Raw genomic sequence first — 26,012 nt, 5'->3', positions numbered from 1 at the left:
GGATTGTGAGAATGTTTTTGGTTTGTTTGTTAGTTTTCTATCAAAGATGACTAGTCTACCAGGGGCCAATATTCCATCAATCTCCCTCACCCTGTAAAACTTTTATGCAAAGGAATTGAAATCTTTTTCTCTTCTCCACCTCGTAAAGCTTTTGCTGATAAAGAGCTGCCCCATGCCTCCTCTACATTCCTCAAAATTGATGGTCCAGAGAGGCCAACCACTCGTCTCACCTCTTTCACTTTTTTTCCCCTGCAAATTCTTTTAAAACTAGCCAACTGTGAAAGACTTGGGCAGGACCCCAGCCAATGAGGTAAAGACACAATACTCCTACATTAGGATAAAAACCTATCAGATTTCCTGCTTGGTGTGCTTGCTAGACCAGCTTGGGTCATAGCACAACCTTTTTGCAAAAAGAAATTGCCTTAGCAGTTTCCTTTCTTTTTGTTGACGTGTTCCTTTGTACAAGAGAGAGAGACTTCTTTTCCATCAGGATGCTTCCAGGTACCTTTGCAAATTTTCTCATGGATGCAGTGCTCGCACATTTCTGGACAGTGCTTGCAGACTCCTTCCATAGCCACATGCTTTTCAGGGCAAGTTTCCCGGCACACTCCACCATCTAGGACAAAGTCTCCTTCACAAGAGTGACAGTTGGTAGCATTTCCTTCACATGTTCTGCAAGGGGAGCTACAGTGTTCACAAACACCATCTTTTGCATAGAAGCCCCTGTGAAAAGAAGGTAGATTGCAATTAGACCAACTAGAGATGAATCTCAGCTGCTGACAAAGGGATTCAGACTAAAAGGGAAGGTTGCTGCTCTTGTCAATCAAAATGAACCCACAAGCCTCACTGAGGGAAGGTTCTGAAAAGAATGTCTAGAAAAATAGAATGAAAGGGGTGGGCATCTTTCTTGGGAACTTTGTTTGTTTAAAGCAACTGAATTTGTCTAAAACTTTGTCATTTGTCTGATTTCCTATTTACCCCCAAATTGTCATTGTCTTTTTTCTTTGTTAGAGCTTTAATTTAAAATAGAAAATATTTTAATTCATAAACACACACACACAGAGATGTTAATAGAGATTTCAAACCAGGTTTAACTCTGGAGACAGCTTTTGGTGACTGTCATTTAAGGGATCTAGGACTATATTTTTTTATATTATATTTTATTTGTGTGCATTATAGTATAGTATATATGTGCTCCTGTGTACATACCTGTGCATGTATGTGTAGAAGACAATGATTGACATTGGGGGCCTTCCTCTATCATTATTCATCTTATTTTTGAGACAGGATCTCTCTTTCTGAATCTGGGGTTCATCACCTCTGCTAGACTGGCAGGCCAGAGGGCCCTGCTGACGAAATAAGACTGTCCAACCTGCTTAGCTGCCTATAAGTTATGCAGAGATCTCCAGGGTTCCAGGTTTCATGAGTTATCACCCATCCTGGGGTGAGTTTTTGGTAATACAGCTTCCTTTGGGTTGTCCCTGCTCCTGTAAGTAACCTCTCATCCATACTCCTGTAAATAACCTCAAAAAACTTATTATCCCCCAAGTTGGATTTTTTTGTAGTGTCATATTTTGGTCTGTCATTGGTTCCCTATTTGGGGTGAATAGACAATTGTTTGTGTCTCCCCAGGAATAGTGCCCAATAAAGGATTAATGCAGTACAATAAGATATTTTGAGACCACATCCATATAACAGATTATATTTTACTGCTATAATAGCTCTATTTTATTAATCTCTGATTAATTTATAAGCTGAGCTTTATCATGGGTATAAAATAATAGATCACTCACACCTAGGGTTTGGTACTATGCAGTCTTTTTTTTTTTCCCCCCAGGTTTCTCTGTGTAGCCTTGGCTGTCCTAGAACTTGCTCTGTAGCACAGGCTGGCCTTGAACTCAGAGAGATCTACCTGCCTCTGCCTCCAGAGTGCTGGGGTTAAAGGTGTGTACCACCGCTGTCCCAGTACTATACAGTTTTAGGCATCCCTCGGAGTGCTCCAAAGATAAGGGCAGATGACAGCCCTTCATCCTCCTTGTTAGAGATGGGTTTAGAAAGTGATGCACCTGGATGATGGCACTGGAAGGAAATTTGAGGAAAGGAGGGAGGGAAAGAAAGGGGGCCAGTCACTCCTTAAGCTGCGTGTCACTGAGTGGGGAGGTGATGCTTGTAGCTGAGATAGACAATGCAAACTGAGGCTCTTCCGGGTTAGCCATGGAAGGCAGCCAAGGAAGGAACAAGAACAAAATGGAAATAAGGGGCTTCTGGTGAGCCTGGTGTCACCAAAGTCACCAGTGTGAGGCTCCATGTAGGAAAATAGTCATTTTAGCCCAGTCATTTCGATCCAAATTTTGTTATGTCTTATTAAGTGGTCTGCCATTCTCTTCCCTCACAGGTGAATCCTGATGGTAGGAGACTAAAGGAATTTTAAGTTAGAGGGCTGAGCAAACCATAGCAATCAATACATAAGTAGCTACCATTACTACTTATAATTAATAACTCATCTACTTGACAGTTTAGAAGAGGCTCATATCACAACTCTGTATTCATTATGCAGAAGAGAACTGAGAAAATTCAATTACTGATACAAGGTGGGAAAAGAATAGCCAGGCACCACACAAACATAGTTTGGTCAATGAGGAGCCTCATGCATGACACTCCACACCACATAGACCCTGTGTGTAGGAGGCTACAGTATTCAGGTTTGTTTAAGAGCAATGTGCCACTCACACACTGATGAGATTACCTAATGATGCTTTTCTAAAAACACATCCCTCATGGCTGTGACATGCAGGTCACATGACTCCTGTCACAGGAACAAGAACACGTGTGTTGACACTGGCCTTCTGTAAGTTTTGGTTGCTGTGGACCCACAGGGATGTCACAGTCAACAAATACCATTTGTGTGGGTGCTCTGACTGTACAGAGAGAGTTCTATGAAGAGGAAGGAACTGCTCCGAGGTGCTGTGGAGAATGAGCAGGAGCAGGATGTCAGAGGGAGGAGGACACTTACTCTGGGCATCCGTGGTAGCACCTGCCCTCATGGAGGAGCAGAAGGTTGTCCGGCTGACTCAGGCACTTTTGGCAAAGGTCAGGTCCAGAGCAAGAGGCACAGTCCTCAGCACACTTTTCACAGCTGCGACTCCTAACTGAGGGCCAAGTGCCTTGGGGACAGGAAGGAACACAGGCCTGCATCCACAGGTATGTACCTGAAAATCAGGACACAAGGGCAGAGAACAGCTGTCATGGTCAGGTCAGTCCTGATATCACACACATTATCCTGAGGACTGACATCCATAGAGGCTTTACATTTTTCTTTCTTTTCTTTTCTCTTCTTTTCTTTTTAAGCTTTTTCAAAGTTCAGGTATTTGAACACTATTTCAGGCTTGCAAAATATTTATTTATTTTTATTTTATTAATCCTTTAGATTCGTTCGATCTTTGGGAAGGAAATTGGCCACAGGGGACTTTGCCCTGCTGTTTTTATACAGTCTGACATCAGATACTGGTCACCACAGGGCTTCCCTTTGTCCTGTTGATCAGCCCTGTCATCTAGGCAGTCACATGGGAGCCAGTCCATGGGTGTCCCCTTTCCTGTGCCCCCCCAATCAGTGATGGATGAGCCCGACATGGCAGCGAACTTTCCAGACATCAATGCATGCTCCATTTCTATGAGTGCTTAATCGGAAAGGATGGTATTGTTATTCTAAAAACCAAATGTGGGCTGGTGAGATGGTTCAGCAGGTAAAGGTGCTTGCTGCCAAACCTTAGTAACTGAATGGAAGCCCTGGGAACCACATGGTGGAAGGAGAGAGCCAACTCCTGCAAGTTGTCCTCTGACCCCCACGTGTATGCTGTAGCATATTCACACTCACACTCATAAATAAATGGATGCAATACATTTTAAAAAATTAAGAGGTTAGGGAGAGCTCAGTAAAACGTTTAACATGCCAAAGGTAAGACTATGAGTCTGAGCCCCAGAACCCACGTAAAAAGCTGGGCACAGTGGCGAGTGCTTGTAATCCCAGGACCAGGGACACAGAGAAAGGAAGATCCTGTGCTCACTGGCCAGCCCACCAGCTTAGCTGAATTGGTGAGCCCCAGGCCAATGAGAGACCTATCTGAAACAGAACAAAACAAAACTTCAACTTGGAAGGCCATCTTGAGGAACAGCACTCAAATTTGACCTCCAGCCTCCACACGCATGTCCACACATGTGCACATGTACTGGTGTACATCACACACACACACACACACACACACACACACACACACACACACACACCGTATAAAAGCTCCAAGCTAACCTGAGCTACACAGTAAGATAGTTTCAATAAACAAATATATGAAGAACGTAAAAATAATAATAAAATTTAAAATCATCTTAGCTAAAATTCTAAAACATCTTGTTTCAGCGCCTGGGTGTAGCCACGTATGTGCTTCCATCCTTGACGCGACATCTACCGTCTTAAATGCATCCTGTCAGCTCTCTCTACAATGGACCCTTACTCAGGGCTTTAGCCAAAGCCCCAGGGACTTGGGGTCAGGCTTGAATACTAAGTCAAAACTGTAGAAGGGAAGGTTTCAAAGTTGTTAAACCTTTATTACTGTGTATTGTTTTCCATTTTATTATTAACCGCTGATATTCTCCTATTGTGTCTGACTCATAAATTCAAGTTTGTCATAGGAACTGTGTGCGGGGAAAAACAGTACACAAAAGATTTAGTTCTACTGTGGTTTCACATATACATGGATGTTACTGGAACCCACTGCCAGGGAATATAAAGGGCTGATGGTATTAATAACATTGCACATTCACACACGACTCTTCTAATGATAATTTTTATTATTTTATTTTATTTTAATTTTTTTGGGTTTTTGAGAAAGGGTTTCTCTGTGTAGCTTTTGGTGCCCGTCCTGGAATTCACTTTGTAGACCAGGCTGGCCTTGAACTCACAGAGACTCACCTGCCTCTGCCTCCCGAGTGCTGGGATTAAAGGCATGCACCACCGCCAACTGGCTAATGATAATTTTTAAAAATGTCCTTTTTATTTTGTTTTTAATTATGTCTGCATGTATGTCTGTGTGTAAATGTACTAGAGAATGTACCCATGAAGGCCACAGGGATCGGATCCTCAGGAACCGGAGTTACAGGTGGTTGTGGATGCTGGGAACTGAACTCAGGTTCTCTTCAAGAGCAGTATATGTTCTTATCCACTGCATTGGGCCATCTCTTCGGCCCCTAATGACATTTTTTTTTTTTTTTTTTTTGTGGGAGCATAGCACCAAATAGACAATCTATCGTGAGGACGTTATCTATGGCCAGTATTTCCATAAAAAGGTAAGATTTAGGAAACGGCCTATTCTGTTTCTACCCTTCCCCTCCCCTCCTAGCACTAAACGCAGAATCAATGATGAAGAAGACAGTGTGTTCATCCTCACACTTCTCCTCGACCTCAACTTTACTTGTCTATAACTGTGAAGTACCCACCGATTCCAGCAAATCCTGTGGCCAAGTCAACCCAAGGCTTCACCATGCTTTTAGAGTAAGGAGCATTTCTTTGTCCCAGGAGGCCCATTTTGATGATTAGTCACCGTTTTGCTGTGTGTGTCCCCAGGAGCCTCTGTGATAGGACTAGATCAATACTGTGCCAATGTGCCGGCACGATGATGGTGCGTGCATTCAGATTCCATCAACTCCCCCTCCACACTGACCTGTTGGACATGAGGTGCAGAGAGTTGCAGATCCATTGCAGGTCTTACAAGAAGAATGGCAAGGTTGATATTGCTTCGTTGCATCTGTATGGGCAAGAGACAAGTCAGACTTGGCCTTGTTGTATAACGTCACAGTATTGGAGAAGGCCTCACCGTCGTAACTCAGCTCCTCTTCTCAACTTTACCCTAGCTAACTGCTGGCTGCTACCCACTGCTACAATGTAGAATTTATTCCTTCCTTTTTCTTACTCTTTCCTGGAAACCAATTATCAAGATTTCCCATGCACCCATTCAGTGTCAGAAAATGCATATCTTACAGGACAGTCCTAACACTATGAGCTAACAAATCATGCTGCTTTCACCAGCTCGGACCATGTAGGTGAACGTCTGTGTGTCTGTGTGTCCATATGTTCCTGTATTTGCACTCTCCCTCTGAGAGCATCTGAAGGCAAGCATTTCCAGGAAGTCACCTCAGAAAACTCCTGGGACAGTTTTCCATACACACAGGGCAGCCTCATCCACCCCACTCGGTACTCATGGAGATCTTTGCAGCATACCGCCCCCAGGAGAGTCTAGCTCCTGTGGTCCTAATGGCCCTAACCCCTTCCCCTCTGCCTTCTTCCTCTCTTTCTTGACCCTCTTCTCCAAGGAGTCTGGAAGATGGCTCTCTGCTCACACCTGCCATCGGATCCCAGCTGTGCAGCTTATGGGTAGGGTAACCATGGATACAGTAACTAAAATCTCAGAGTCCTGCTCTCCACATCTCTAAAATGGCAGAAAATGGTTCTTCCCTTGTAGAACTGTGAAGCTCAGTGAGAGAGGGTGTGTCCTGCTTAATGCTGACAGTGTATGAAGTGCTTAACACAGTGCTCAGTGAGACAGTGCATGTGAAGTGCTTAGCACGGGGACTTAGTAATAGATCTCCACCCTCTTCCTTTCTTTCCCTCAATCGTTCTTCCACCCTATTTCTGAGGCCACTTTAATTTCTCTGTTTTCTTAATCCAGACTGGGAGGGGGACCGGGGGACGGGCCTGATTTCTATGGTGTCACTTAGGATTAGTTATAAAGCCACTGAGCCTTGTTGGGAACGAGACTAGGGTGGAGTACAGATAGGTAGCGAGATATGATTGGTGTGCACACAAGTGTGCAATATGCACATGCGATGTACACAGCAGCATGCCACACACACACACACACACACACACACACACACACACACACAATGCATGTATGTCTGATGGCTGCCCAAGCTGCCACACGGATCGGCAACAGCAGTTGTCACAAAGGTCCACAGGCCTCTTCTGCACCTGCAGCCTTTCCACCTGGAGACAGCACTTGACCACAAGAAGAGGCAGGAGGAAGGCAGCAGCATGCTGGGATGCTCAGCTGACATTCATCCATGGGCCCTGCAAAGCTATGCTGTCTGGCCACAAGCTGATTCTGTGGACTTTCTCATTTTATATTAAAGTGTCTTATTCACAAAGATATGGGTTTTATTTTTTAATATATTTGTGAAATGCAATGGATATTCACACTAGTATATTTGTAATTGTATATATTTAACTTTCTGGCCATGTTGCTGTTTTACTGCATAAACTTGATATAAAATCCGGCAATGCCCCCTTATGTCCAGCAGAGGGAGCTCTGACCAAGCAGTTCACAGTAATTAAGCAACAGCTGCATCCAGTAGATTATCCACAGTCACAGTGAGTAAATCTTGACCTTGGTCACGGTTCCCATTTTTACCCTACTCCAGAAATTCTAACCTTACTAACATTGATGAAAAGGAGTGGGAAAAGGAAAGGAAAAGAAATCTCTTCAATCAAGAAAGTGGTACAGTCACAGGCAACTGTAGAAAACCAAGGTCCTACTTATTCTCACACTGAATAATTAATAGTCATCTGGTTCTATATCTGCACATTGACTCTATTCACACTGCTTACCACTGTGCATTGTGAGTTTTGTTTTTATTTGTGTGTTATGGCTTTTATTTAAAACAAAGACAAAAACAAAAAAACCTGGATCCTGTTATGTAGCCCAGGCTGGCCTTGAACTTGTGCGCCTCCCACCCCAGCCTCCTAAGTACGTGGGTTGCAGACATGCTCCATAATGCTTGGCTTGTCTTTCTTTTTTAAAACTCATCTTTTGGAGAGCAGGCTTTGCTGGTAAGTTAGGAACCTCCCCGTTCCTTTTGACAGCTCTATAGTATTTTAACTCTCTGGAGGCATCACCCCCATCTCTTTTATCATAGCCATTTAGCTTTCCAGTCTTTGCTACTTTCAAACAACACCGCAGTGACCAGGAAGGCATATGTTGCTTCTTTAGCTCATTAAAGATTTGCAGGGATAGAGCCTGGAGCTGGAGCCCAGGGGCTCCTGGTTGCTAGGCAGCGCCCTATTGCTGAGCTCCGGGTCCAGCCATCTGGCTCTTTCGATGGTCTTTCCCAGGTACAGCCCTCAGTGCATGGAGAACGGCCTTAGATGTAACGGGAACCTCTGCCGTTGGATCGCACAGATCCCCACTGATTTCTTATGGCCCTCCTGTCTCCTCTGTCATGATTTCCGTATCCCCATTGTCCTGGCCTTCTGGCTGCCGGGCTTGCTTTCTGCAGAGTGGAGACGACTGTGGGGCGGTGACCGTCTCCTCCCTAGTTCCCTGTTACCTCTTTTGGTTTGAATTGTCCACCTTCGTTGCTCCTGCAGCGGGCTCTTCACCAAAGATGGGTTTTCAGGGGGCACAGCTTCTTTTTATTAAAAAAAATAAAGGGTTTGTTTTAATGACAGAGGGATCTGAAAGGAGATAAGCTTCACCAATGCCCCCACCTCCCAGAAATACCTGCTGTGTATTCATCGGCACACAAATCCACCCAGAGATGTGGAAGGTGTAAGGACTTGTGAAATGGAATCATTCACACCTTCTGCATGTAGGACGCTGAGCCTGCATGTGCCATTCAATGCTATAAATATTACAGATGTTTCCTTTTGTCATAGCCTTTGGAGGCATCTTTTACAAAATGTTTTGCATATGTATTTGTATGAATATTTCATTTTTTGGTTACAGTTGTAGATTGCTTGGCCCCACATATCTGTTGTGGTTCTTATTATAATGAAGCTGCATACACATTTTTCAGGGAATGTGCTTGTTGCCGGTCAAGACTCTGGCTCTGAGGCATCCTGGCTGGTCCGTTAATGCCTGCTCTCTGGGACTCTTTTTTTCCCCTAGACCAATACTATTCTTCAGAGCCCCTCCCCCTCACCAGTTATTTCCTTTTGTGATCCAGAGAACACGGCTGTGTAAGTGTACTGGTATTTCGATCCAGTCAAAGGGTCAGGAAACAGGACTCTTAATGTCCTGTGGGGTGTAAACAGTTCCTCAGGCCCAAGATGACGTAGGTGGTGGTCTCATGCTCTCATTTTACAGACAAGGGAGCTAAGGCTCGGAGAGTAAGAACACACTCAGGGTTACACTGCAGTGAGCAGCCGGGCCAGGATTTGAATGTGGGGCTTGCTGTTTCTGGAGTCATTGCTCTTTACTGTGGTTATTTTTACTGTTACCTGTTTGCAGTGCAGGGCCTCACGCACAGGAGGCAACTGTTCTACCGTTAAGCCACATCAGAAGTTTCCAGGTCAGCCTATCATGAAAGCCCACTTGCTCTGGAGAGGTTCCTGAGCAATTAATTAATTGCATTTTTAAAGTCATCTGAGAGAGGTCAAAGTGGTGCTCTGCTGGTGGGACAACGCTGAGTCGTACGTAGTGTTGTCAATTTCTGTGGTGTAAACATTTCTGCCATAGCTAAATTTGCGCTGTCAATGGCTTGGCAACGCACAGTTCCGGGATGTTTAACAGTCAGCGCAAGCCAGTACAACTGGTCCCTTTGTAGCACTGTGCCAAAGGTTTGGTTACCCCACAGGGGCATGTGCTCTTTATACTCAGCTTTCCTATTGGTTAAGTCACTAAAAATGCTACCATCCTTCCTATATGAGGCAATTGTACACATAGATGGCTAAATCCCTTCTAGGAATCAGGTATCCATGGGATCTTCAAAGTCATCTGCAGTTGCTGCTACACAACATTTCTCTCTCCACGAAGAGGTTGACTTTCCTCGCACAAATTCACGGACTCCAGTATTTCCCAGAGCCTGGGAATTAAGATCAAAAGAGCATCTAGCAGTAAGCTGTTAGGATGTGGTCAAAGATAAAACGTTTGTTCACCAAGCTGTGCTTTGTAGATTAGTCCTTCCTTGCTATCTGTAATTAGAGGCGGCTATGATCTGGTTCTCATCAATGAGGGAAATGGTGGGCTGGGGGACTCTCAGCCATGTTTGCAGGAACTTTCTGAGACTACTGGAGGGAAAAACGCTTCAGAAAAGCAAAAAGCGTTAACAGTGACAGGGAAACTGTTTCCATTCCCAGGTCTGGTAAAGCTACGTCTCTGGAAGTTGATGTCCTGCTGCTCCTGGACATTTGAACAGTGCTACATGCAGGTCACCTACTCAGTAAGTATTCCTGTCATTTAGGAACACTGGCCTAAGTAATCTTCACAGTGTTAGTGAGTGGGGCCAAGGGCCTTCCTGTGACTTTTTCTGGTGGCTAGAAAGCATAATAGAGCTGCCATCCTTGAGACTCAAGGGTCTTGGCTGCAGGACTTGTCTGGCAGGCATTGGTGTGTGGTGATCTCTCCACCCTCGGACTCTGGGGAGAGGGGAACTCACTCCCGGTAGTTCACAAAGAATAATGGCTGTCTTCGCTGCTGTCACTGTGGTCCTGATTAGCCACAGTGCTCAGAAAAAAGTTGAGTGAACCCAGTGTCCTTCAGTCTCAAGGTGACTTCCCCATGCACACATAGACCTATGCTCACTATCTGGGCATGACCTTTGGATCTGAACATGATTGCAGTGCATCTGTTGGAAGAAGCGTGGGAGAAGGAGAGGGCTGAAGTTCAGGCCATTCTGGTATTCTACCTGCATCTGAATCTGTTTTTTAAAAAGCCCAAACAACAGGACTGAAGACCTGGCTGCTACCACCTAGGCAGCTACGTTCTCTTGTAAACACCCTGTGATTTGTTCGAGGCTTCCGCGAGACTGACCCAGGATGACTGAAATCTGGTCCTCATCATCCGAGAGGTGTGGCTAATTAGTGCTTGCTCTCTGGAACTCTCCCCTATCCGATTACACTCCTGACCTTGTTTTTAGGGGAAGCAGGCAGAAAAGAAGTAAGCATTGGCGTCAACCTTCCCACACTTAGCAGGATGCATTTCCCACTTACTGGCCCTCGCTGTTCTCAGCTGTGCGGGGAAGGTGCGCTGGGGCTTTACCTTGCTTGGTGAGCAAATATCCCCCCTCTCCGTAATGCTTTGCATGTCTTATTTCATAGACCACAGAAATGGAAAGTGGAGCTATGTCATCGACTTTATTGCCTTTGTCCAGCCACGGGAAACATTCTCATCTGCTCCCAAACTCCCTTATTAGTGTGAGGCCCCCCAAATGAAATAAAACCTTTTTCTTTTCAAAAACATTGCACCGTGATCACAGGGAGCTTGGGGGGTAGGGTGGGGGAATGGAAGGTTGGGTGTGGTGCCCCGACAATGGGGAGCAATCAAAGTCTGATTTTTTTGCTTGCAAAATGCGTAGTCCAGTTGAAGAGACATGGAATCGTTTGGGGAATCGAATCGGCTCTGACTCTTGGCTCCCTGCATCTTTTCATCATCTGGACGCCAGATAAAATACAGATGTTCAGGGCAAGAAGCACAGCACCAGACTGTTTCCTTCTTGGCTTGTACTACCTCTTAAAGCCCGAATGCCAGACCAACTCGTTTTCAGCATTTTGGTTCAGCTATAATTCACAGAAGATATCCCAATCTGGATTGAGTAACTTTTCTTAGCCCTGTGTCGGAAACAGCCTGGGGTGCTCTGGCCTTTGGTTGTTGTCTTAGGAAAATCAGATGTGCGCAGAAGTGTCACAGTGGACAGCAGCTATGACACCCTTCCTCTGAAACCAGTAGGGGACCTTCCTCCTTGTCTCGGTGTGCTTTCCTACAGCGGCCACTGTCTCTGTACTGAGTGGACCCTTGCCCTGAAATTCGAAAGCACCTTTATTTTTCATAGTGTAGCTGAACGTGAGTCAGACCCCTATGCCCATACAAAGGACTTGGGTTTTTAACCTTCTCAGACATGGAGATGTCCTAGAAAGACTGCAATGACCTTGAAGAAAGCCCATAGCGGGGCTGCAAAGGTGGAGAGGCCAAGTCTAAAGATGCAGAGAGGAGTGAATAGCTGCAGCTCCTGCCAGTCCCAGCTCCCACATTTCTTCTTCCTCCCTCACACCTCCTTGAAGACCAAGGTGGGCTGCACAGTGCAGCCCCCCTCCCCGCTCGATCGCCCATGCTGGGGATCAAATCCAGGGCCCCATGCATACTAGGCAACTACTGTACCACTGAGTGGTGTGCCCCCACCCCAGCCAGGGAGGGCAGCTTTCCAAAGGCCAGTGCCAGCTCTCCAGCAAGACTGTCTGCTTAGCATCAGTTCCAAGGTGTCAGGGTCACTGAAAAGGCCATCCCAAGGTTGAAGGTTTCCTTTACTGTAGAGATACATGCGCATGATAGAAACTGTTCAGAAGCCTTTGAGAAGACGGGAGTTAGGCCACACTCCAGGTCATCCTTCCGTAGTCCTGGGTCTCTTTTGCCTCTAGATCAGTCCTATCTTGCCCTCTGCTTTGCCCTTGCTGGCCATATGCCTACTTCAGTTCCCTATCTTTGAGTTCCACAAGCTCCCTGAGACTTGGGAGTCTTGGAGCAAATGTGATTCTCCCTCAGAAGACATTTCTCAGAAACAGTGCTGAAGAGGAGGCAGGCAGAAGAGGTATGGGGCCTCCCTCTGCCAGGTACGTACCATTCCAGAACCTGCCTTCCCCTCCTTGGGGCCAGGTGGGCCAGATACATGCCCCGCGCCACAGCTGCAGACCTTCTGGACAGCGGCTGCATTGGTGTTCGCCTGAGCCAATGCAAGTCTCACAGGCCCGGTGGCAAGGCTCACACTCTCCCAACTCTTGGTCTCCATAGAAGCCAGGGCCGCAGTCCTGCACACAGCTGCCACCTGTGGAAGATCAGGGAAAAAGCATGAAGGAAGGACTGGCCAGCTGGGCTTCTGGAGCTATGCAAGGGCAGATATCAGAGCATTTTTTTTTTTTTTTTATGTGTGCAAACCAAGATGGCTTTAGGTTGTTTTAATCAAAGACTATGTTCTAATAAGTGCAATATGTTTCTTTTTTTCCTTTTAACTTACATATGAGCTTGCCATCAGTTAAGGGCAAGGAGCTTTCGATAAAGATTTTAATACCTCCAAGCGTGAATAAACTACACATAAAATGAGCCTATAAAGAGAACTATTGAGGCACATGCTTTAAATCCCATCACTCAGGAGGCAGAGGCAGGAGGGTTTCTGGGAGTCTGAGGCCAGGATTGCATAGACAGACCCTGTCTCAGAAAGAAAGAGGAGGGGAAACTATTGAGGGGCTGGGAGATGGCTCAGGCAGTAAAGTGGTTACCTTGCAAGCGTGAGGACCCGAGTTTGGACCCCTAAAACTTACACTTAAGTTGGGCACCACAGGTATGGTGGGGCCCCCTGAAATCCTAGTCATGGAGAGATGGGAGGCGGAGACAGGCAGATCCTTGGAAGTTCATTGGCCAGTTAATCTAGTCTACACGTCAAAGCTCCAGGCCAGTGAGAGTGCCTGTCTCAAACAAAAGACGGAGGCAACCTGAGGGTGTCCTCTGACCTCCACAAACAGGCCACACACACGTGTTCATGCACAAGTGTGCACACACACAGGGGGCGGGGACAGAGAGGGAGAAAACATGAACCACCGACTGAGTATTGTCTGTAGTATTCTCCATTCTCAATATTCAAGATCACTGGGCTATCCAGTTTCCAGTTGGAAGACTCATAGTAAAATTCTGTCCCAACTATCTATTTCCAATAAAGTCAATGAGTTGACCAAAACCCAAGACAAAGGACCTCATTCAATTATACGGTGTACATGAATCTGTAACATGTTTTTTTTTTCTTTCGAAAACATGAGGTTTTCACCTCAAGAAAAGGGCCCTGACCCTGAACAGAATAGCCCAGGTGACTTCAGTTCTCAAACATTTATTTTCAGCTCTTGCCATATCAGTACCCACTTTTTCTACTCAACATCAACTGGGAGACACTTGAGATGAATTAGTGAAATGTGAACTACGCTTCAATACTAAATGCAGAAGGAAGTAGTTCAGGCTAATGTTTATTTTCAAACCACATTAAAATTCCTCCGTGGACCATAGGCGCCAGCACACAAAGACCCTGAAATCCATCCCAGGAGTACTCCCGTTGCCGCGATGGCCTGCTGGGACCCCACAGCCTTTTCTTCCCTGGGGTGGGGTCACCACTGTCCAGCTTACCCGAGAGGAAGGAGCCCTCCTCACACCAATAGCATTCGTGCTGGTCACAGCTGCCACAGTTAGTGCCACAGGCTCTGCATTCCCATTCTGCACTGAAGGTCTTCTCAGGACAGACTTTATAACAATGCCGCTCGAACCTAGGGAAGATGAAGCCATGTTTCCGTGAGACCGGCTGGTATTGTGCTGGGAATCACCACTATTTGATCTCCTCATGCTCATTTATCTGTAGCATGGTGAACAGGCGATTGGTTGTCAAGGGCAGAAACCTGCACTTGGTCTGGCCTGCTCAACCAAACCAAGTCATCAGCTACCTCCCCTGGACCTCGGAGGATCTCTTTATCAGGGGAGCCGGGAGGGAGCTGGGGAGGAGAGGGTCACTGAGACTGATTTATTTAGTGCTGGTTTATCAGTTCCTTCAAATCTGTGCACAAATCCCACAGGGAAGCCATTGCTTACTGTTACTGTCTACATATAGGAAACACTGTTCAAGCCTCGTGTCTAACATCTCCTTAATGGTAGGACCAAGAAAAGTTTGTTGGGACGGATAGTTTATGCAGTTCTCTTAGAAAGTCAGAGATGGGGGGCTGGAGAGATGGCTCAGGGGTTAAGAGCACTTTATTGCTCTTCCAGAGGTCCTGAATTCAATTCCCAGCAACCATATTGCAGTTCACAATCATCTATAATAGGATCTGTCTGCCTCTTATTCTGTGAGTGAAGACAGAGCACACATATACATGAACAAATAAATCCAAAAAACAAGGCATATGTAGTCTTAAAAAAAAAGTTAGAGATGGCTCAGTGTTGAGTTCAAGCAGCTCACCAGAATGTCTGTGGCCAGATCATTAACAACAAGGAAGTGTCTTGACATGAGCACATGCAAACACATACCTATGCACATCCACATATGGATTCTTGCACAGAGGATCTGCTATGCTCACCATACGGCAAAATATTGTAACTCACTTGGAGGGACAGTGGAGTGAGGCTGACTCTTGCCCTTTGGTGAATTTCAACGTCTCAATAAGACATCAGGGGAAGTGCTTGCAACCCTTCCTAACAGCTTATATTGTACAGCACTTCAACTATTCAAGGTGCTAAATAGTCTGAAATGTTGTAAATGTGTATTTCTTGAAGCAGTCATCTCGTGCGGTGTCTTAGTGTTATAGGCCAGCTATTTCAGCCTATTTCTTCCTCAGGGTTTTACAAAACACACACATTGGTGATCTGGTGAGCGTCATGTGTCATGGGGGTGGGAGAGGAAGCAGGTGCAGGGAAAGCATTTGTACAAGGTTCAAATTGAAGACTCAGTTAGCCAGGACAGAGTTGGACTGGAGGGACATGTGGGGGCTGCGTGTCAGAGGAAAAAGGATACAATTTCTCATTGGTTCCTGTGTGGTCACTGTGTAGTCACTGTGTGTGTATGTGTGTGTGTGTGTGTGTGTGTGTGTGTGTGTGTGTGTGAGAGAGAGAGAGAGAGAGAGAGAGAGAGAGAGAGAGAGAGAGAGAGAGAGAGAGAGAGAGAGAGAAAGGGATTAAGGTCTTTTCCTTCAGTTCTTCATAGAACATTGTGTGTCCCACCCATGTGACCTCACTAAGAAACTCCTTCATATCTGTCATTCACCTTTGTTACTACTCTTGCCTCCAGCTATTACAGATGACATGTTGTCAGTTATCTTCTACTCATTAAATATCATTCAGTTTTGTCTTCTAATCATCAACCTGAGCACCTCTTCATCCTCCCTCTGTTTTTTTAAATGTGTTTTTTTATAGTCCTGAGGGTCAAACTTAGGGCCTTGCACCCTTAGCCGCCCTTCTCTCTGAAATGGAAAGACTATATGAATGAGTTAGGACTGATATGATGGCATGGTTAGTCACTGTAGTGACCAGCCATTCTAGAGAAGCTAGATTACAAACAGACTCAGTGCAGGGACTGGGGAGGGGGCTCAGCAGTTAGGAACACTGGATGCCCTTACAGAGGGCCCACATGGCAGTTCACGACCGTTTATTTTGCCAGTTCCAAGAGATCCTTCTTCATGTGATGCACACATACACAAGTGAGTGCAAGCAAAACATTCATACATATAAAATAAAACATCTCTAATCCTCCCCCCCCAAAACCCTGAAATGCTTGCAAATTAAGAACTTTTCAAGAACATGATGGTGCAAAATTGTGCTTCATGCACAAAATTATTATTTTTTTTAAATATCGTATAAAATGATGCCCTGATTATGCACCTCAGGTATATATGAAGATAAATTCTAGTTTGAGACATGGCCCCACCCCAAGATATCTTATTTATATGTAACCATTCCAATAGCTGATAAAAAACCAGGAAATCTGAAATATTTCTAGCCAAGCATTTCAGCTGAGGGGTCTGCTGGTAACTTAGGTTGGCCCGTCCTTTTGATAGACTCTAGCTAGCCTCCCATTTTGCTCACTGCTTTCCGCTGTCTTCCCATCTACCGGCCTGTTCTGAGACCCTAGAATCTGCCAGGGGGAGAGAATAGGGCTGCAGACGGTGGTGACCTGCCAACGCGGAGCAGTGGGTCTGCCACTAGTTTGTGGTGCAGAGGGAGAGGGGCACCTGAGCCTCCCATTACCTTCTTCTTCTCTCTCCTGGACACAATAGAGACGCAGGTTTCTTACAGGCTTGGCGAAAGAGGAAGAAAAGAGGACGTGAGAGCTGTGGGTGGTCGAGCAGGACCCGAGCAGCCTGTGTGTTATTCTAGTTTGCCCTTCCCTTCCATTTCTCTGTTTGTTTGGGTTTTCTTCTAAAACAGGCAGTGATGCGAGCTGGAGAGGAGAGCAGCTAGGACAGGAGGTGATGTTGAAACTCGCAGACTTGGCTTTTATAGATTAGTAAGGGAGAATGCTAGCCTGATGCTTATCTGCATTTCACTGTAGCTAGTGGTCCATGTCTCTCATCACCCAGGGGGCAATTAAGAGGTAAGTGTCTCACCTGGCTTCCCTTGGAATGTCTGACTCTAGTTAGGGACAAAGTCCCCATGCAGACATTGAGAAGCAGCTTTCTTGAAGGCAAATATATTCTTAAAGCTTGTCCATAAAAAGCAAGATCTGAATGTTGGTGACCCATGGCAAGATTCCTAGACACCAGTGTCAAGATGGATGGCTTCCAGGACCAAGAAAGGGAAGGCTTCCTTTCAAGGCAAGAAAACATCTGGACTCTTACCACTAAATCTAAAACTCAGTCATTAATAGCCCACAGGACAGTTGCTTCAGGCTGCAGGGCCTCTGTGCTTTAATCACTGGAGTTGGTATTAAGTCAGTAATGCTTAAGCTGCAAAAAAGTTAGTGTCATGAACAAAGAGGGCCAGACTTACATGTAATATCCTGCAGCACACGAGGCACAGGCTCCCGGATCATCTGGGAAGAAATCACAATAATAAAAATTATGACCGCCAGGAGTTTGGTATTTGGAAAAATGGACTTTGGAAAAGTTGTGGTTGGAAGCAGTTAATCTTCCAGGGTATTTTTATGAAATGTACTGACTCAGTGTGTCCCTCTTGGCTCAGAACAGGATCCTGAGCCGCAGCTTTCAACAAGAGTTACCACCTTTGGTCGATGTCCAGCACTGCCCAGAAGATGCCACTCTTGGATCTGATTGCCAAGGGGATTCCAGTGCCTTTGCTGGCCTCAAGTTCTTTCAAGTTATTCCTGCTATCTGAGCTACAACCCAGTCTTGCTCCTTCCATTTGACCGGGAGACGAAGAACAACTTCTCCCTAAATGATTCCTTTTGGCACATGAAGATTTGTAATGCAACTTTAACTTCAGATAAACTAAACAACTACACCCTTCGAACTCAGTGAAAAGCTATCCTTTCTAAGCTGTTCAAGGCTGGCTCTCTGCTTATCTGGAAACTTGAAGTTTACAGGATAGAAACAGCCCCACCCAAGACTTTTATCACAGGCGTGTCTTGACCCTGCCTAGTGAGGGATGCCACTTGAACCATGCATTACATATGATACTAAGACATGGTAGCAGACACTAAGGTAAGACTTCTCGAAGAGGTGCTGCTACCTCAGAGATAAACAGGTATCCTCAGAACTTTCTGGAAACAGCTTAATGATGATTAGAGTAAAGAGCATTGGCCCGGAAGTTGGGATACCCTTTATTAGTTTGAAAGTTTCAGGTTTGTTTTTTTTTTCTAGATAGGGTCTCATTATATAGCTCTGGCTGTCCTGAGACTCAATATATAGACCAGGTTGGTCTTGAACTCACAGAGATCTACTTGCTTCTGCCTCCTGAGTGCTGGAATTAAAGGCGTGTGCCACCACCGCTGGACTAAGTTTGAAGGTTTTATTTAATACAGCTTAAATGTCTTGTGAACTTGCATATAAATCATTGCATTTTCTAGGTCCTGGTATTCGCAGGTACAACATGAACTGGTTGAACAAGGTGACTGATAAGACTCTGAAAGTTGAAGATTCCAAAATGGAATGTAGCAGAGGTTTGGAAACTCTGGCCCCGTCAAGAACGAGACCCACTTTGTCCACTCATGTCATATCGGAACACCTACACTGTGGTACCAGCAGTGCATAGCTGTAACAGAGACCCAAGGCTGGGCTCTTCACCATTTAACAGGACAACTGTGAACTCTGGCTATAGCATTATCAGCCCGAGACTCCACTTTACTCAGTTTTTATTTTTAGGCTTAGAATGATACATGTTTAGGAACCATGTATTAAGTTTCTTATAGTAGAAGTTTAGTCGGAAGGGTTGAACAAGAGCCAAAGTAGCCAGGCATGGGAGCACCTGCCTTTAATCTCACTCAGTACTCGGAGGCAGAGACAGACAGATCTCTGTGAGGTCTAGGCTAGCCTGGTCTACATAGAGTGTTCCAGGCCAGCCAGAGCTGCATAGTGAGACCCTGTATCAAACAAGAGCAACAAGAAGGAGCCGAAATAATCGAGGAGGAAGAGGCTGCAGGAGGCTATGATGATGTGTTCTGGCAATGAATGGTCTTTAATGTCTGAATCAATGAAGTTTGTAGTAAGGTAAACTAAAATAGGATGATGAACTGAGCCTAAAACCAGGCTAATGAAGTGGACCCAGGAATCTCAAGTAAAATGCTGGTGAGACAGAAGACTCCCTGGCCTTCTTGGAAACCCTGTGGGGATGCTTTCTACTTTCATACTCTGTAGGATGGGGAGCTGAATATATTTTCAGAGATACAGTCTTCAGTGAATGCCAAGGCTAGTTCAGTTCCCACTAGGAGACTATTTCTGCATTCACATTCTTTTCAGTCCATCCTCCCAATACCTTGTTCTACTCAGCTTGCCTCTGGGCAGCTCGATTTTTCTCTGCCTGTCCCAACGAACATACTTGACTCTGACAGTTTTGCTAATTTAGCAAGGGCTGGGGGAATTCTAATCCTGTTTGCTAATGTTCTGGTCATCTCTCCCATCTAGCAACTTAATGAGCTTGCTCTCTGTTCCTTTAAGCAGGTCACTCATGAAAATGTTAAATAGAACCAAGCCTCAGAAATGTGCATACCAATGTATTTGAGTGCAGGGACTTTTCCAGCCTGGCTGCACAGAGAATTTGCTATCTTTATGACAGTTTGAACACATGAATAATGCAGAGACTGGGAACTGAGACTTCTAATAGCTTATGGATGCCTGTTGTTGTTATTATTATTGTTATTATTATTATTACCATTACTATTATTATCAGTTGTTCTAAAGAATGAGAATTATTTTAAAAGTTTTTTCCACCCCAGAAGATCTACAGGTCAGAAATGAACTAAATGGGTTTAGCTTGACCACAGAGAGGCAGCTGTTGTTGGATTAAGGAAGAAGGAAACAACCTTAAACCTGGAAGGTGACCCTATGTCAACCTGGCATTTAATGGTAAGGTGGGCTGGCTTAAGGAATGGCTTCCAGTGAGTGTTGTCTGGGAGCTGGCAGGGGAAAGAGGAGTATGAACAAGGTGGAATGGCAACTGTCTTGGAAGATATTACCTAAAGTCAGATGTTTAAACAGCTCTGGTTAATTGATCTTGTTAAGCTTTTGCATTGAGGGCATATTTTGATCAGTCAGAATTCAGAGAGAGCCTCAGACATTTGGGGACAAAGCTATCAGAAACAGTTGGTGACTTGTAGCTACTCGCAGACCATGAAGGAGAAGTCGCAAGCAGTGCCTATAGAAGGTAGGACCTGGTTTTTCTTTCCAGAGAAGATGCAGGTTAATTGTCTTATTTTCATGGGGGTGGGTAGACAGGAATGTAGTGTCCACTCTACCTTGAGAGCCCTGCACCATTTTTTGGGTTGTGCTTTGACTGTATCCTTGGGGAATTACCATTACTGGACTGCATCACAAACTCCTGTCTCCAAGGAAACATTGGCAAATCTTTCCAATAGCAGCCCAGTGGTCAGTGACATTCTCTGCAGGAGATGTTTTATTCTCAGCAATGCCCAAAGCCTTTCTCATTGAATGTGAGTCAATCAGGGCCATGGGAGGAGTTACACACATATTACCTATAAGCTGCATTAGAAAGAGGGATCTTTTAAATTGAGATGGAACTCTAACCATTTAAAACTGTCCAAGGCGGTTGTTTGGCTCGAACTGTTTGTGGGACACCCAGGCAGGGGGATCCGGATCTGTTCCTGGTCTATGGGCAGGCTTCTGGGAATCTGATGCCCGTGGTGTGACACCTTGCACAGCCTTGGTGCAGTGGGAAGGGGCTTGGACCTGACTAGGCTCAGTGTGCTGGGCTCTGCTGACTCCCCATGGGAGACCTCGATTTGGGGGATGTGGGGATGTGGGATGACTTGGGAGAGAGGGCTGGGGGGGGTGGAGGAAGGAGGGGGGATCTGTGGATGGTATGTGGAGTGAGGAGAAAATTTGTTAATAAAGAAAAAAAAAAGAAAGAAAAAATAAAATAAAATAAAACTGCTCAAGGAATGTACACTTGTTTTTACAACTCACGTAAACTTTAGGTTCTATAACTAAGGAAGAATATGAGTTAAAATGCCATAATTTGCTTTTTCAATTTTTTTTTCTTGCATGGTGATTTCTCATTTAAGTGGGACAGGAAACTTGGTATCTTAAGGGACATATTTTGTTATGGAATATATGTGTGTGAATTAGCCATGGATGAGCTATTTGCCTAAGTAGAATTGACTCTGCAGGATGATGGGGGAAGTTTATGTCAGGGTGCTCTTACCCTTCCTTTGGCTTATTTCCCTGATAGCCAGACCTTGGTCTCCCTTTCTCACTGAAACTTGGCTTGGTGTCCCCTTACTGTGAGGCTTACTAGTGCTGCGCGGTAGAGGACTAAGGAACACACTAAATCTGTGTCCTTAGGGGAACCCTAGGTCTCCAGCTCCTTCAGCTGTTGGTCATTTGTTAAGTGACTTCCCGTGTGACTCTCTTAGGCCACACCTGTACGTGTTCCATAAAACATTACCCATTCTCTTATAATTCAGCATTGCCCAGTGCCTGCTTTTCCCAGATGATCTTAACGGCTCTGTCACCTTCTCTGGTCCATCACTGGGGCCCTACTGAACTTCAGGCTCTTGTGACCAGCTTAGCCAGTGACTCCCACACTTAGGCAAGGAGTAGATCAAAGTTAACTCTATATATACTTCCTAGGTTTCTGGCTCTAATCATATTAATAGCTCTACCAATAATGGAAATCTCAATTGGTAATCTCTATGCTTTTGTGCTGATGACCTCGTTGGATTAAAAAAAAATAGTATGAATTATGTGTGCATAAATGATCTATAGTTAATTATCATCATTTATTATGTACTATTGCATGTCTATTTTTATGTATTTTAAAAAGTGTGCTAAATTGGCAATTTGAAAAGGATAGCATAAAAGTAAATGTGAATGTACCTTTTGTTTTGTCTGTAGTCCAGTGGATTGTGTTGAGCAGCTGTTTGCCTTTGGAGTCCAATAGCTTAGACTCCATCTCACTGAATGTCACACCTGAGCTCCTGAACTCACACTGAACCATGAACAAAACCTGTGTGTTACATTTGGCTTCTTAGTGTTATCCATGGCTTTCTGATGGGCTCATTCATCTGCATGTGTGTAAAGGCCTGCTTTTGGCTTCCAACTCTTCCTCATTTATGGATAGACTATATATTTTTAATGAACATTTTCACCTAGCATTTCAGGTCAGAAGAGAAGTGGGAAATACAGTTATGAAAGATAGAGTTTGGATGATATGATTAGGTTGTACCTTTTCTACCTCATCACACCCCCTACAGTCTTAGTTCAGACATTGGTATATCAGAACAGATTTTCCAGATGAAAACGGTGTTCACATCACTACAAAAGCCAACCAGGAAGCTCATCTGTCAAAAGAGATGTGAATGTGCAGGGAAGCTGAGCCAGCAAATAGCCACTGGCATTCTCTTTCTCAGGAGTATTTAACATGGGAGATTTTCCTGACAGCCCAGTGAACGAGAACATGCAGCTGTGTTCATGGATATAGTATGCACACACACACACACACACACACACACACACACACACACACACATATATACACACACACAGCTTTGTCAAAACACAATCTGATTTTTATGTGTGTATTACATGTGTAAAAGGTCTTTGTTTCTCTAACAAATCTCACAACAGAATTTATTAAAACAAAAGAGATCAGTAGGAAAAGAAAGATGCTGGGTGCCAAGGTATGTGTGTGTAGTCTAGCTGCTTAAGAGGCTGAGATAGGAGTCTTTGAGCCCAGCCTGGGAAAATAGAGAGTCTTTGTCAGAAAGCCTAAATCCAAATTCAACCCCCAAAATAAAATCAGAACACTAGGAAAGAAAGAAAATGCCTAGGCCAGGACATACATACATGTGCACCTGCACCAAGTAAATAAATGTAATGGTTTTTAAAATGTGGAGGAATGATTAAGGAAGACATGTTGATGTTGGTCTCTGGCCCCCATGTACACCCACAGGAGTAGGCACCCATGCACTCAAGCAGACATCTCCTCCAAAATAAACCCGGTTCTGCACAGGTTTGAAACAGTGTCTATACAGATCTGCCCTGAGCCAGTTGTAATTTGGTTTTGCTCTTTATTCTCTGTTTCTTCCCTGTCCACTTCTAGTTTTCCCATTTTGCACTTTCTAATTTCTATACCACTAGGACCCCGGCTGGTGCTCTTCCCAGAGGTGGGTCCTAACTAATGCAGCTGTTTGTGCAAATTCTTTGGATAAAATTCACCCTAAAACAGACTATTTTTTTCTGATAGGACTCCAAGAAGGAAGCAGATCATTAGGAAACAGGGTTACCACTGGCTCTGCCTCAGATTCACTAACCAGAGTGGGGCTGTTGCTCGGGCCAGGTGTGTTTCCTCTACTCCTTTCCTGAGCACCTACGTTTGCCCTGCTGAGATGTTCCAGGGCTCCTCCCTCTGAGGGCAGAAGCAGCACTGGAAGCAGTTAATACTTCTGTTGCTTAGAGAGATAATAAAGCAAATTGCCAATAATGTCTATTCTCCCTGAATAATACTCCCTGAGTATGTATTTAGATATCACGCAACACTGCCACATTTACAGGGGAGTCTTTGACATTCTTCAGTCCACCAAGGATAACCAATTAGGTAAGAGATTTATATGCCCAAAGACTGTAACTAATTATAAGACCCAGATAGCACAAAGAAATACATAAATTCAAATAGGTCTTGTACTTAGAATTGCTTCAATTGTAACTCAAATACAAAATAGATCTTCTGACAGCTTTGCCAACCCTGGCTTCTCTGGAAGGTTCAATTGTGCTGGAATACAAAATATTTGGTTAGAGGGATTGTTGATGCTTTTCAACCATTTTGTCCTCACTGGTGTCCAAGGACCATGAATAAATATTTGAATTGTCAAGAACACAAATCGTGCAGCCGACAGAGGGGCACAGCCTCCTGGAGAGGCACAGCCATAGAAGGGACCGGAATAAAGAGTCAAAATCATTGTCTGCAAATGTTGGCTAAAAGAGGGCTCAGTGATCCATGGGCTCCGGACTGTACCAAGTCCTCCAGTTCCAGCCATGGAATGCCACATCAGGCAAGCTCTTTGTAGATCTCCATGCTTTCTGAGCATGGCAGAAGTGACAGATGCGTACATGGTGACTCCTACAGTGCTCACTCACTGCATTGTGTATTCATTTATTTTGGAGCTTACATTTTAGGGGAAGACACAGCTTTTAAAAGCAGATAATGTCTTAAGCAGTTTAATTATTAATCTGTTTCTGAATTATACAATAAAACATGCTGCTTGACAAATTTTTCCAAAAGCAGGTAATTATCAGAAGGCAAGTTGTAGCTAGAGTTTTCCTGCCTAGCCCACAGTCAGGACAAATCTCTCTCACCTGCCAGTCCCACAGCCGCTCAGACCCGACCAAGTAAACACAGAGACTTATATCGGTTACAAACTGTATGGCCGTGGCAGGCTTCTTGCTAACTGTTCTTACAGCTTAAATTAATCCATTTCTATAAATCTATACCTTGCCACGTGGCTCGTGGCTTACCGGCATCTTCACATGCTGTTTGTAGTGGCGGCTGGCAGTGTCTCTCTGACTCAGCCTTCCACTTCCCAGCTTTATTCTCCTCCTTGTCCTGCCTATACTTCCTGCCTAGCCACTGGCCAATCAGTTATTTATTTACTGACCAATCAGCAACACACTTGACAAACAGACCATCCCACAGCAGCAAGTGAAATATAATCTCCCCCCCCCCCCCCAAATACGTGACATTAACACTACAATGCAAGCTTCATGTAGACAGATTTTGTTGTCCTATATGTTCGGTAGTAAGTAAGGGTATTGCCTTAGTTCTAATGAAAAAGGAAGGCTCACAAGGAAATTTAGATATTCAGAAAAAAGGTTGCAGAAGACATGGGAAGAGATGAGAGACCTCATCCCAATGAGCTAGTGAGAGAGAATGTCATTCAAGAACTAACATTTTATTAGAGATTGGAAACTTAGCAAAGAGCTAACCAGAGGCAATTCTGCAGACAGAAGTGAGGGGAACCCGATCCGTTGAAGGAACATCAATTAGACATAAAGGAACATTGGAAAGAACCAGGTATGGTGACACACGACTGTAATCCCAGCACTTAAGAAGCCGAGGCAGGAGGATAAAGAGAGTTGGAAGCTCAGAGCCAGTCTGGACTTAGCCAAAAAGGATAAGGATGAAGATGAGAAGAGGAAGGAGGAAGCGGGGGAAGCAGAAGAGGTGGAGGAGAGGAAGAGAAGGAGGAGGAGGGGGAGGAAGAAGAGGGAAAGAAAATGGTAGCAGCAGCCACTAGGGCTGGACTGGAGAGAAAGAGAGTCACAGCAAGACCAGATCAAATAGTCGTTCTCACCCTCCCCTTGCTGGTCATTAAATCCATACCTCATACATGGAGGCCAAAGACAGCCACTGAGATACATCACCAGCTCAACTAGAGTCATACCGACTAGCACAAGAGATTCACCTACTAATGAGGAACTTTACACAAAAGGGCCCCAATGTGATCTGATCTGCAGATAGAAAACTAAAAGGATCCAGCTAAACTCAACTAGGATTCCATATTTCATACTTGAGAAACATGTTTTAGGGAAAGATAGGCCAGAAGAAATGATTAGGGAGCAAATGAAGACTGTAATAATAAAATTCAGATTTGGGAGACATCAAAGAACCAGCATTTGATGACATGATGTTGGGGACAGGATGAAAGAGTGAACCCCCTGGGCTTGAGCCCTAAATGGTTGAGAAAAGAGGAGGCGTCAGCTGTGATTTGGACAAGAACAAACACCTAACAAGTCGTGTATTCCAGCCACACCCTGTTGTGATAGGCTAAGGAGCATCCAGGTTGTCCACAGTCCCTACTCTCAAGGGGTTTGCAAGCTGGTG

The 26,012-nt window shown here is 44.8% G+C and overlaps 1 protein-coding gene across 2 annotated transcripts in view; it reads right to left on the bottom strand.

Moving 5' to 3' along the window:
- The window catches only part of Pcsk5 (proprotein convertase subtilisin/kexin type 5), a 434,973-nt gene that overhangs the window by 30,819 nt on the left and 378,142 nt on the right, over positions 1–26,012 (bottom strand). Inside the window, exons 25-31 of one of the 2 annotated variants that reach the window (XM_059259884.1) lie at positions 17,490–17,532; positions 14,148–14,284; positions 12,601–12,804; positions 8,377–8,457; positions 5,715–5,798; positions 3,014–3,209; positions 506–723 (exon numbers count right to left, since the gene is read on the bottom strand). In XM_059259884.1, the coding sequence (XP_059115867.1) occupies positions 506–723; positions 3,014–3,209; positions 5,715–5,798; positions 8,377–8,457; positions 12,601–12,804; positions 14,148–14,284; positions 17,490–17,532 (963 nt within the window). The remainder of the gene's footprint in view (positions 1–505; positions 724–3,013; positions 3,210–5,714; positions 5,799–8,376; positions 8,458–12,600; positions 12,805–14,147; positions 14,285–17,489; positions 17,533–26,012) is intronic. The other variant, XM_059259894.1, reaches the window with a different exon arrangement.

This window comes from Peromyscus eremicus, chromosome 1, assembly GCF_949786415.1.
Source record: "Peromyscus eremicus chromosome 1, PerEre_H2_v1, whole genome shotgun sequence".
Taxonomy (NCBI): Eukaryota; Metazoa; Chordata; class Mammalia; order Rodentia; family Cricetidae; genus Peromyscus; species Peromyscus eremicus.
The sequence above is the reverse complement of the archived record's forward strand: the minus strand, read 5'-3'. Positions and strand labels throughout refer to the sequence as shown.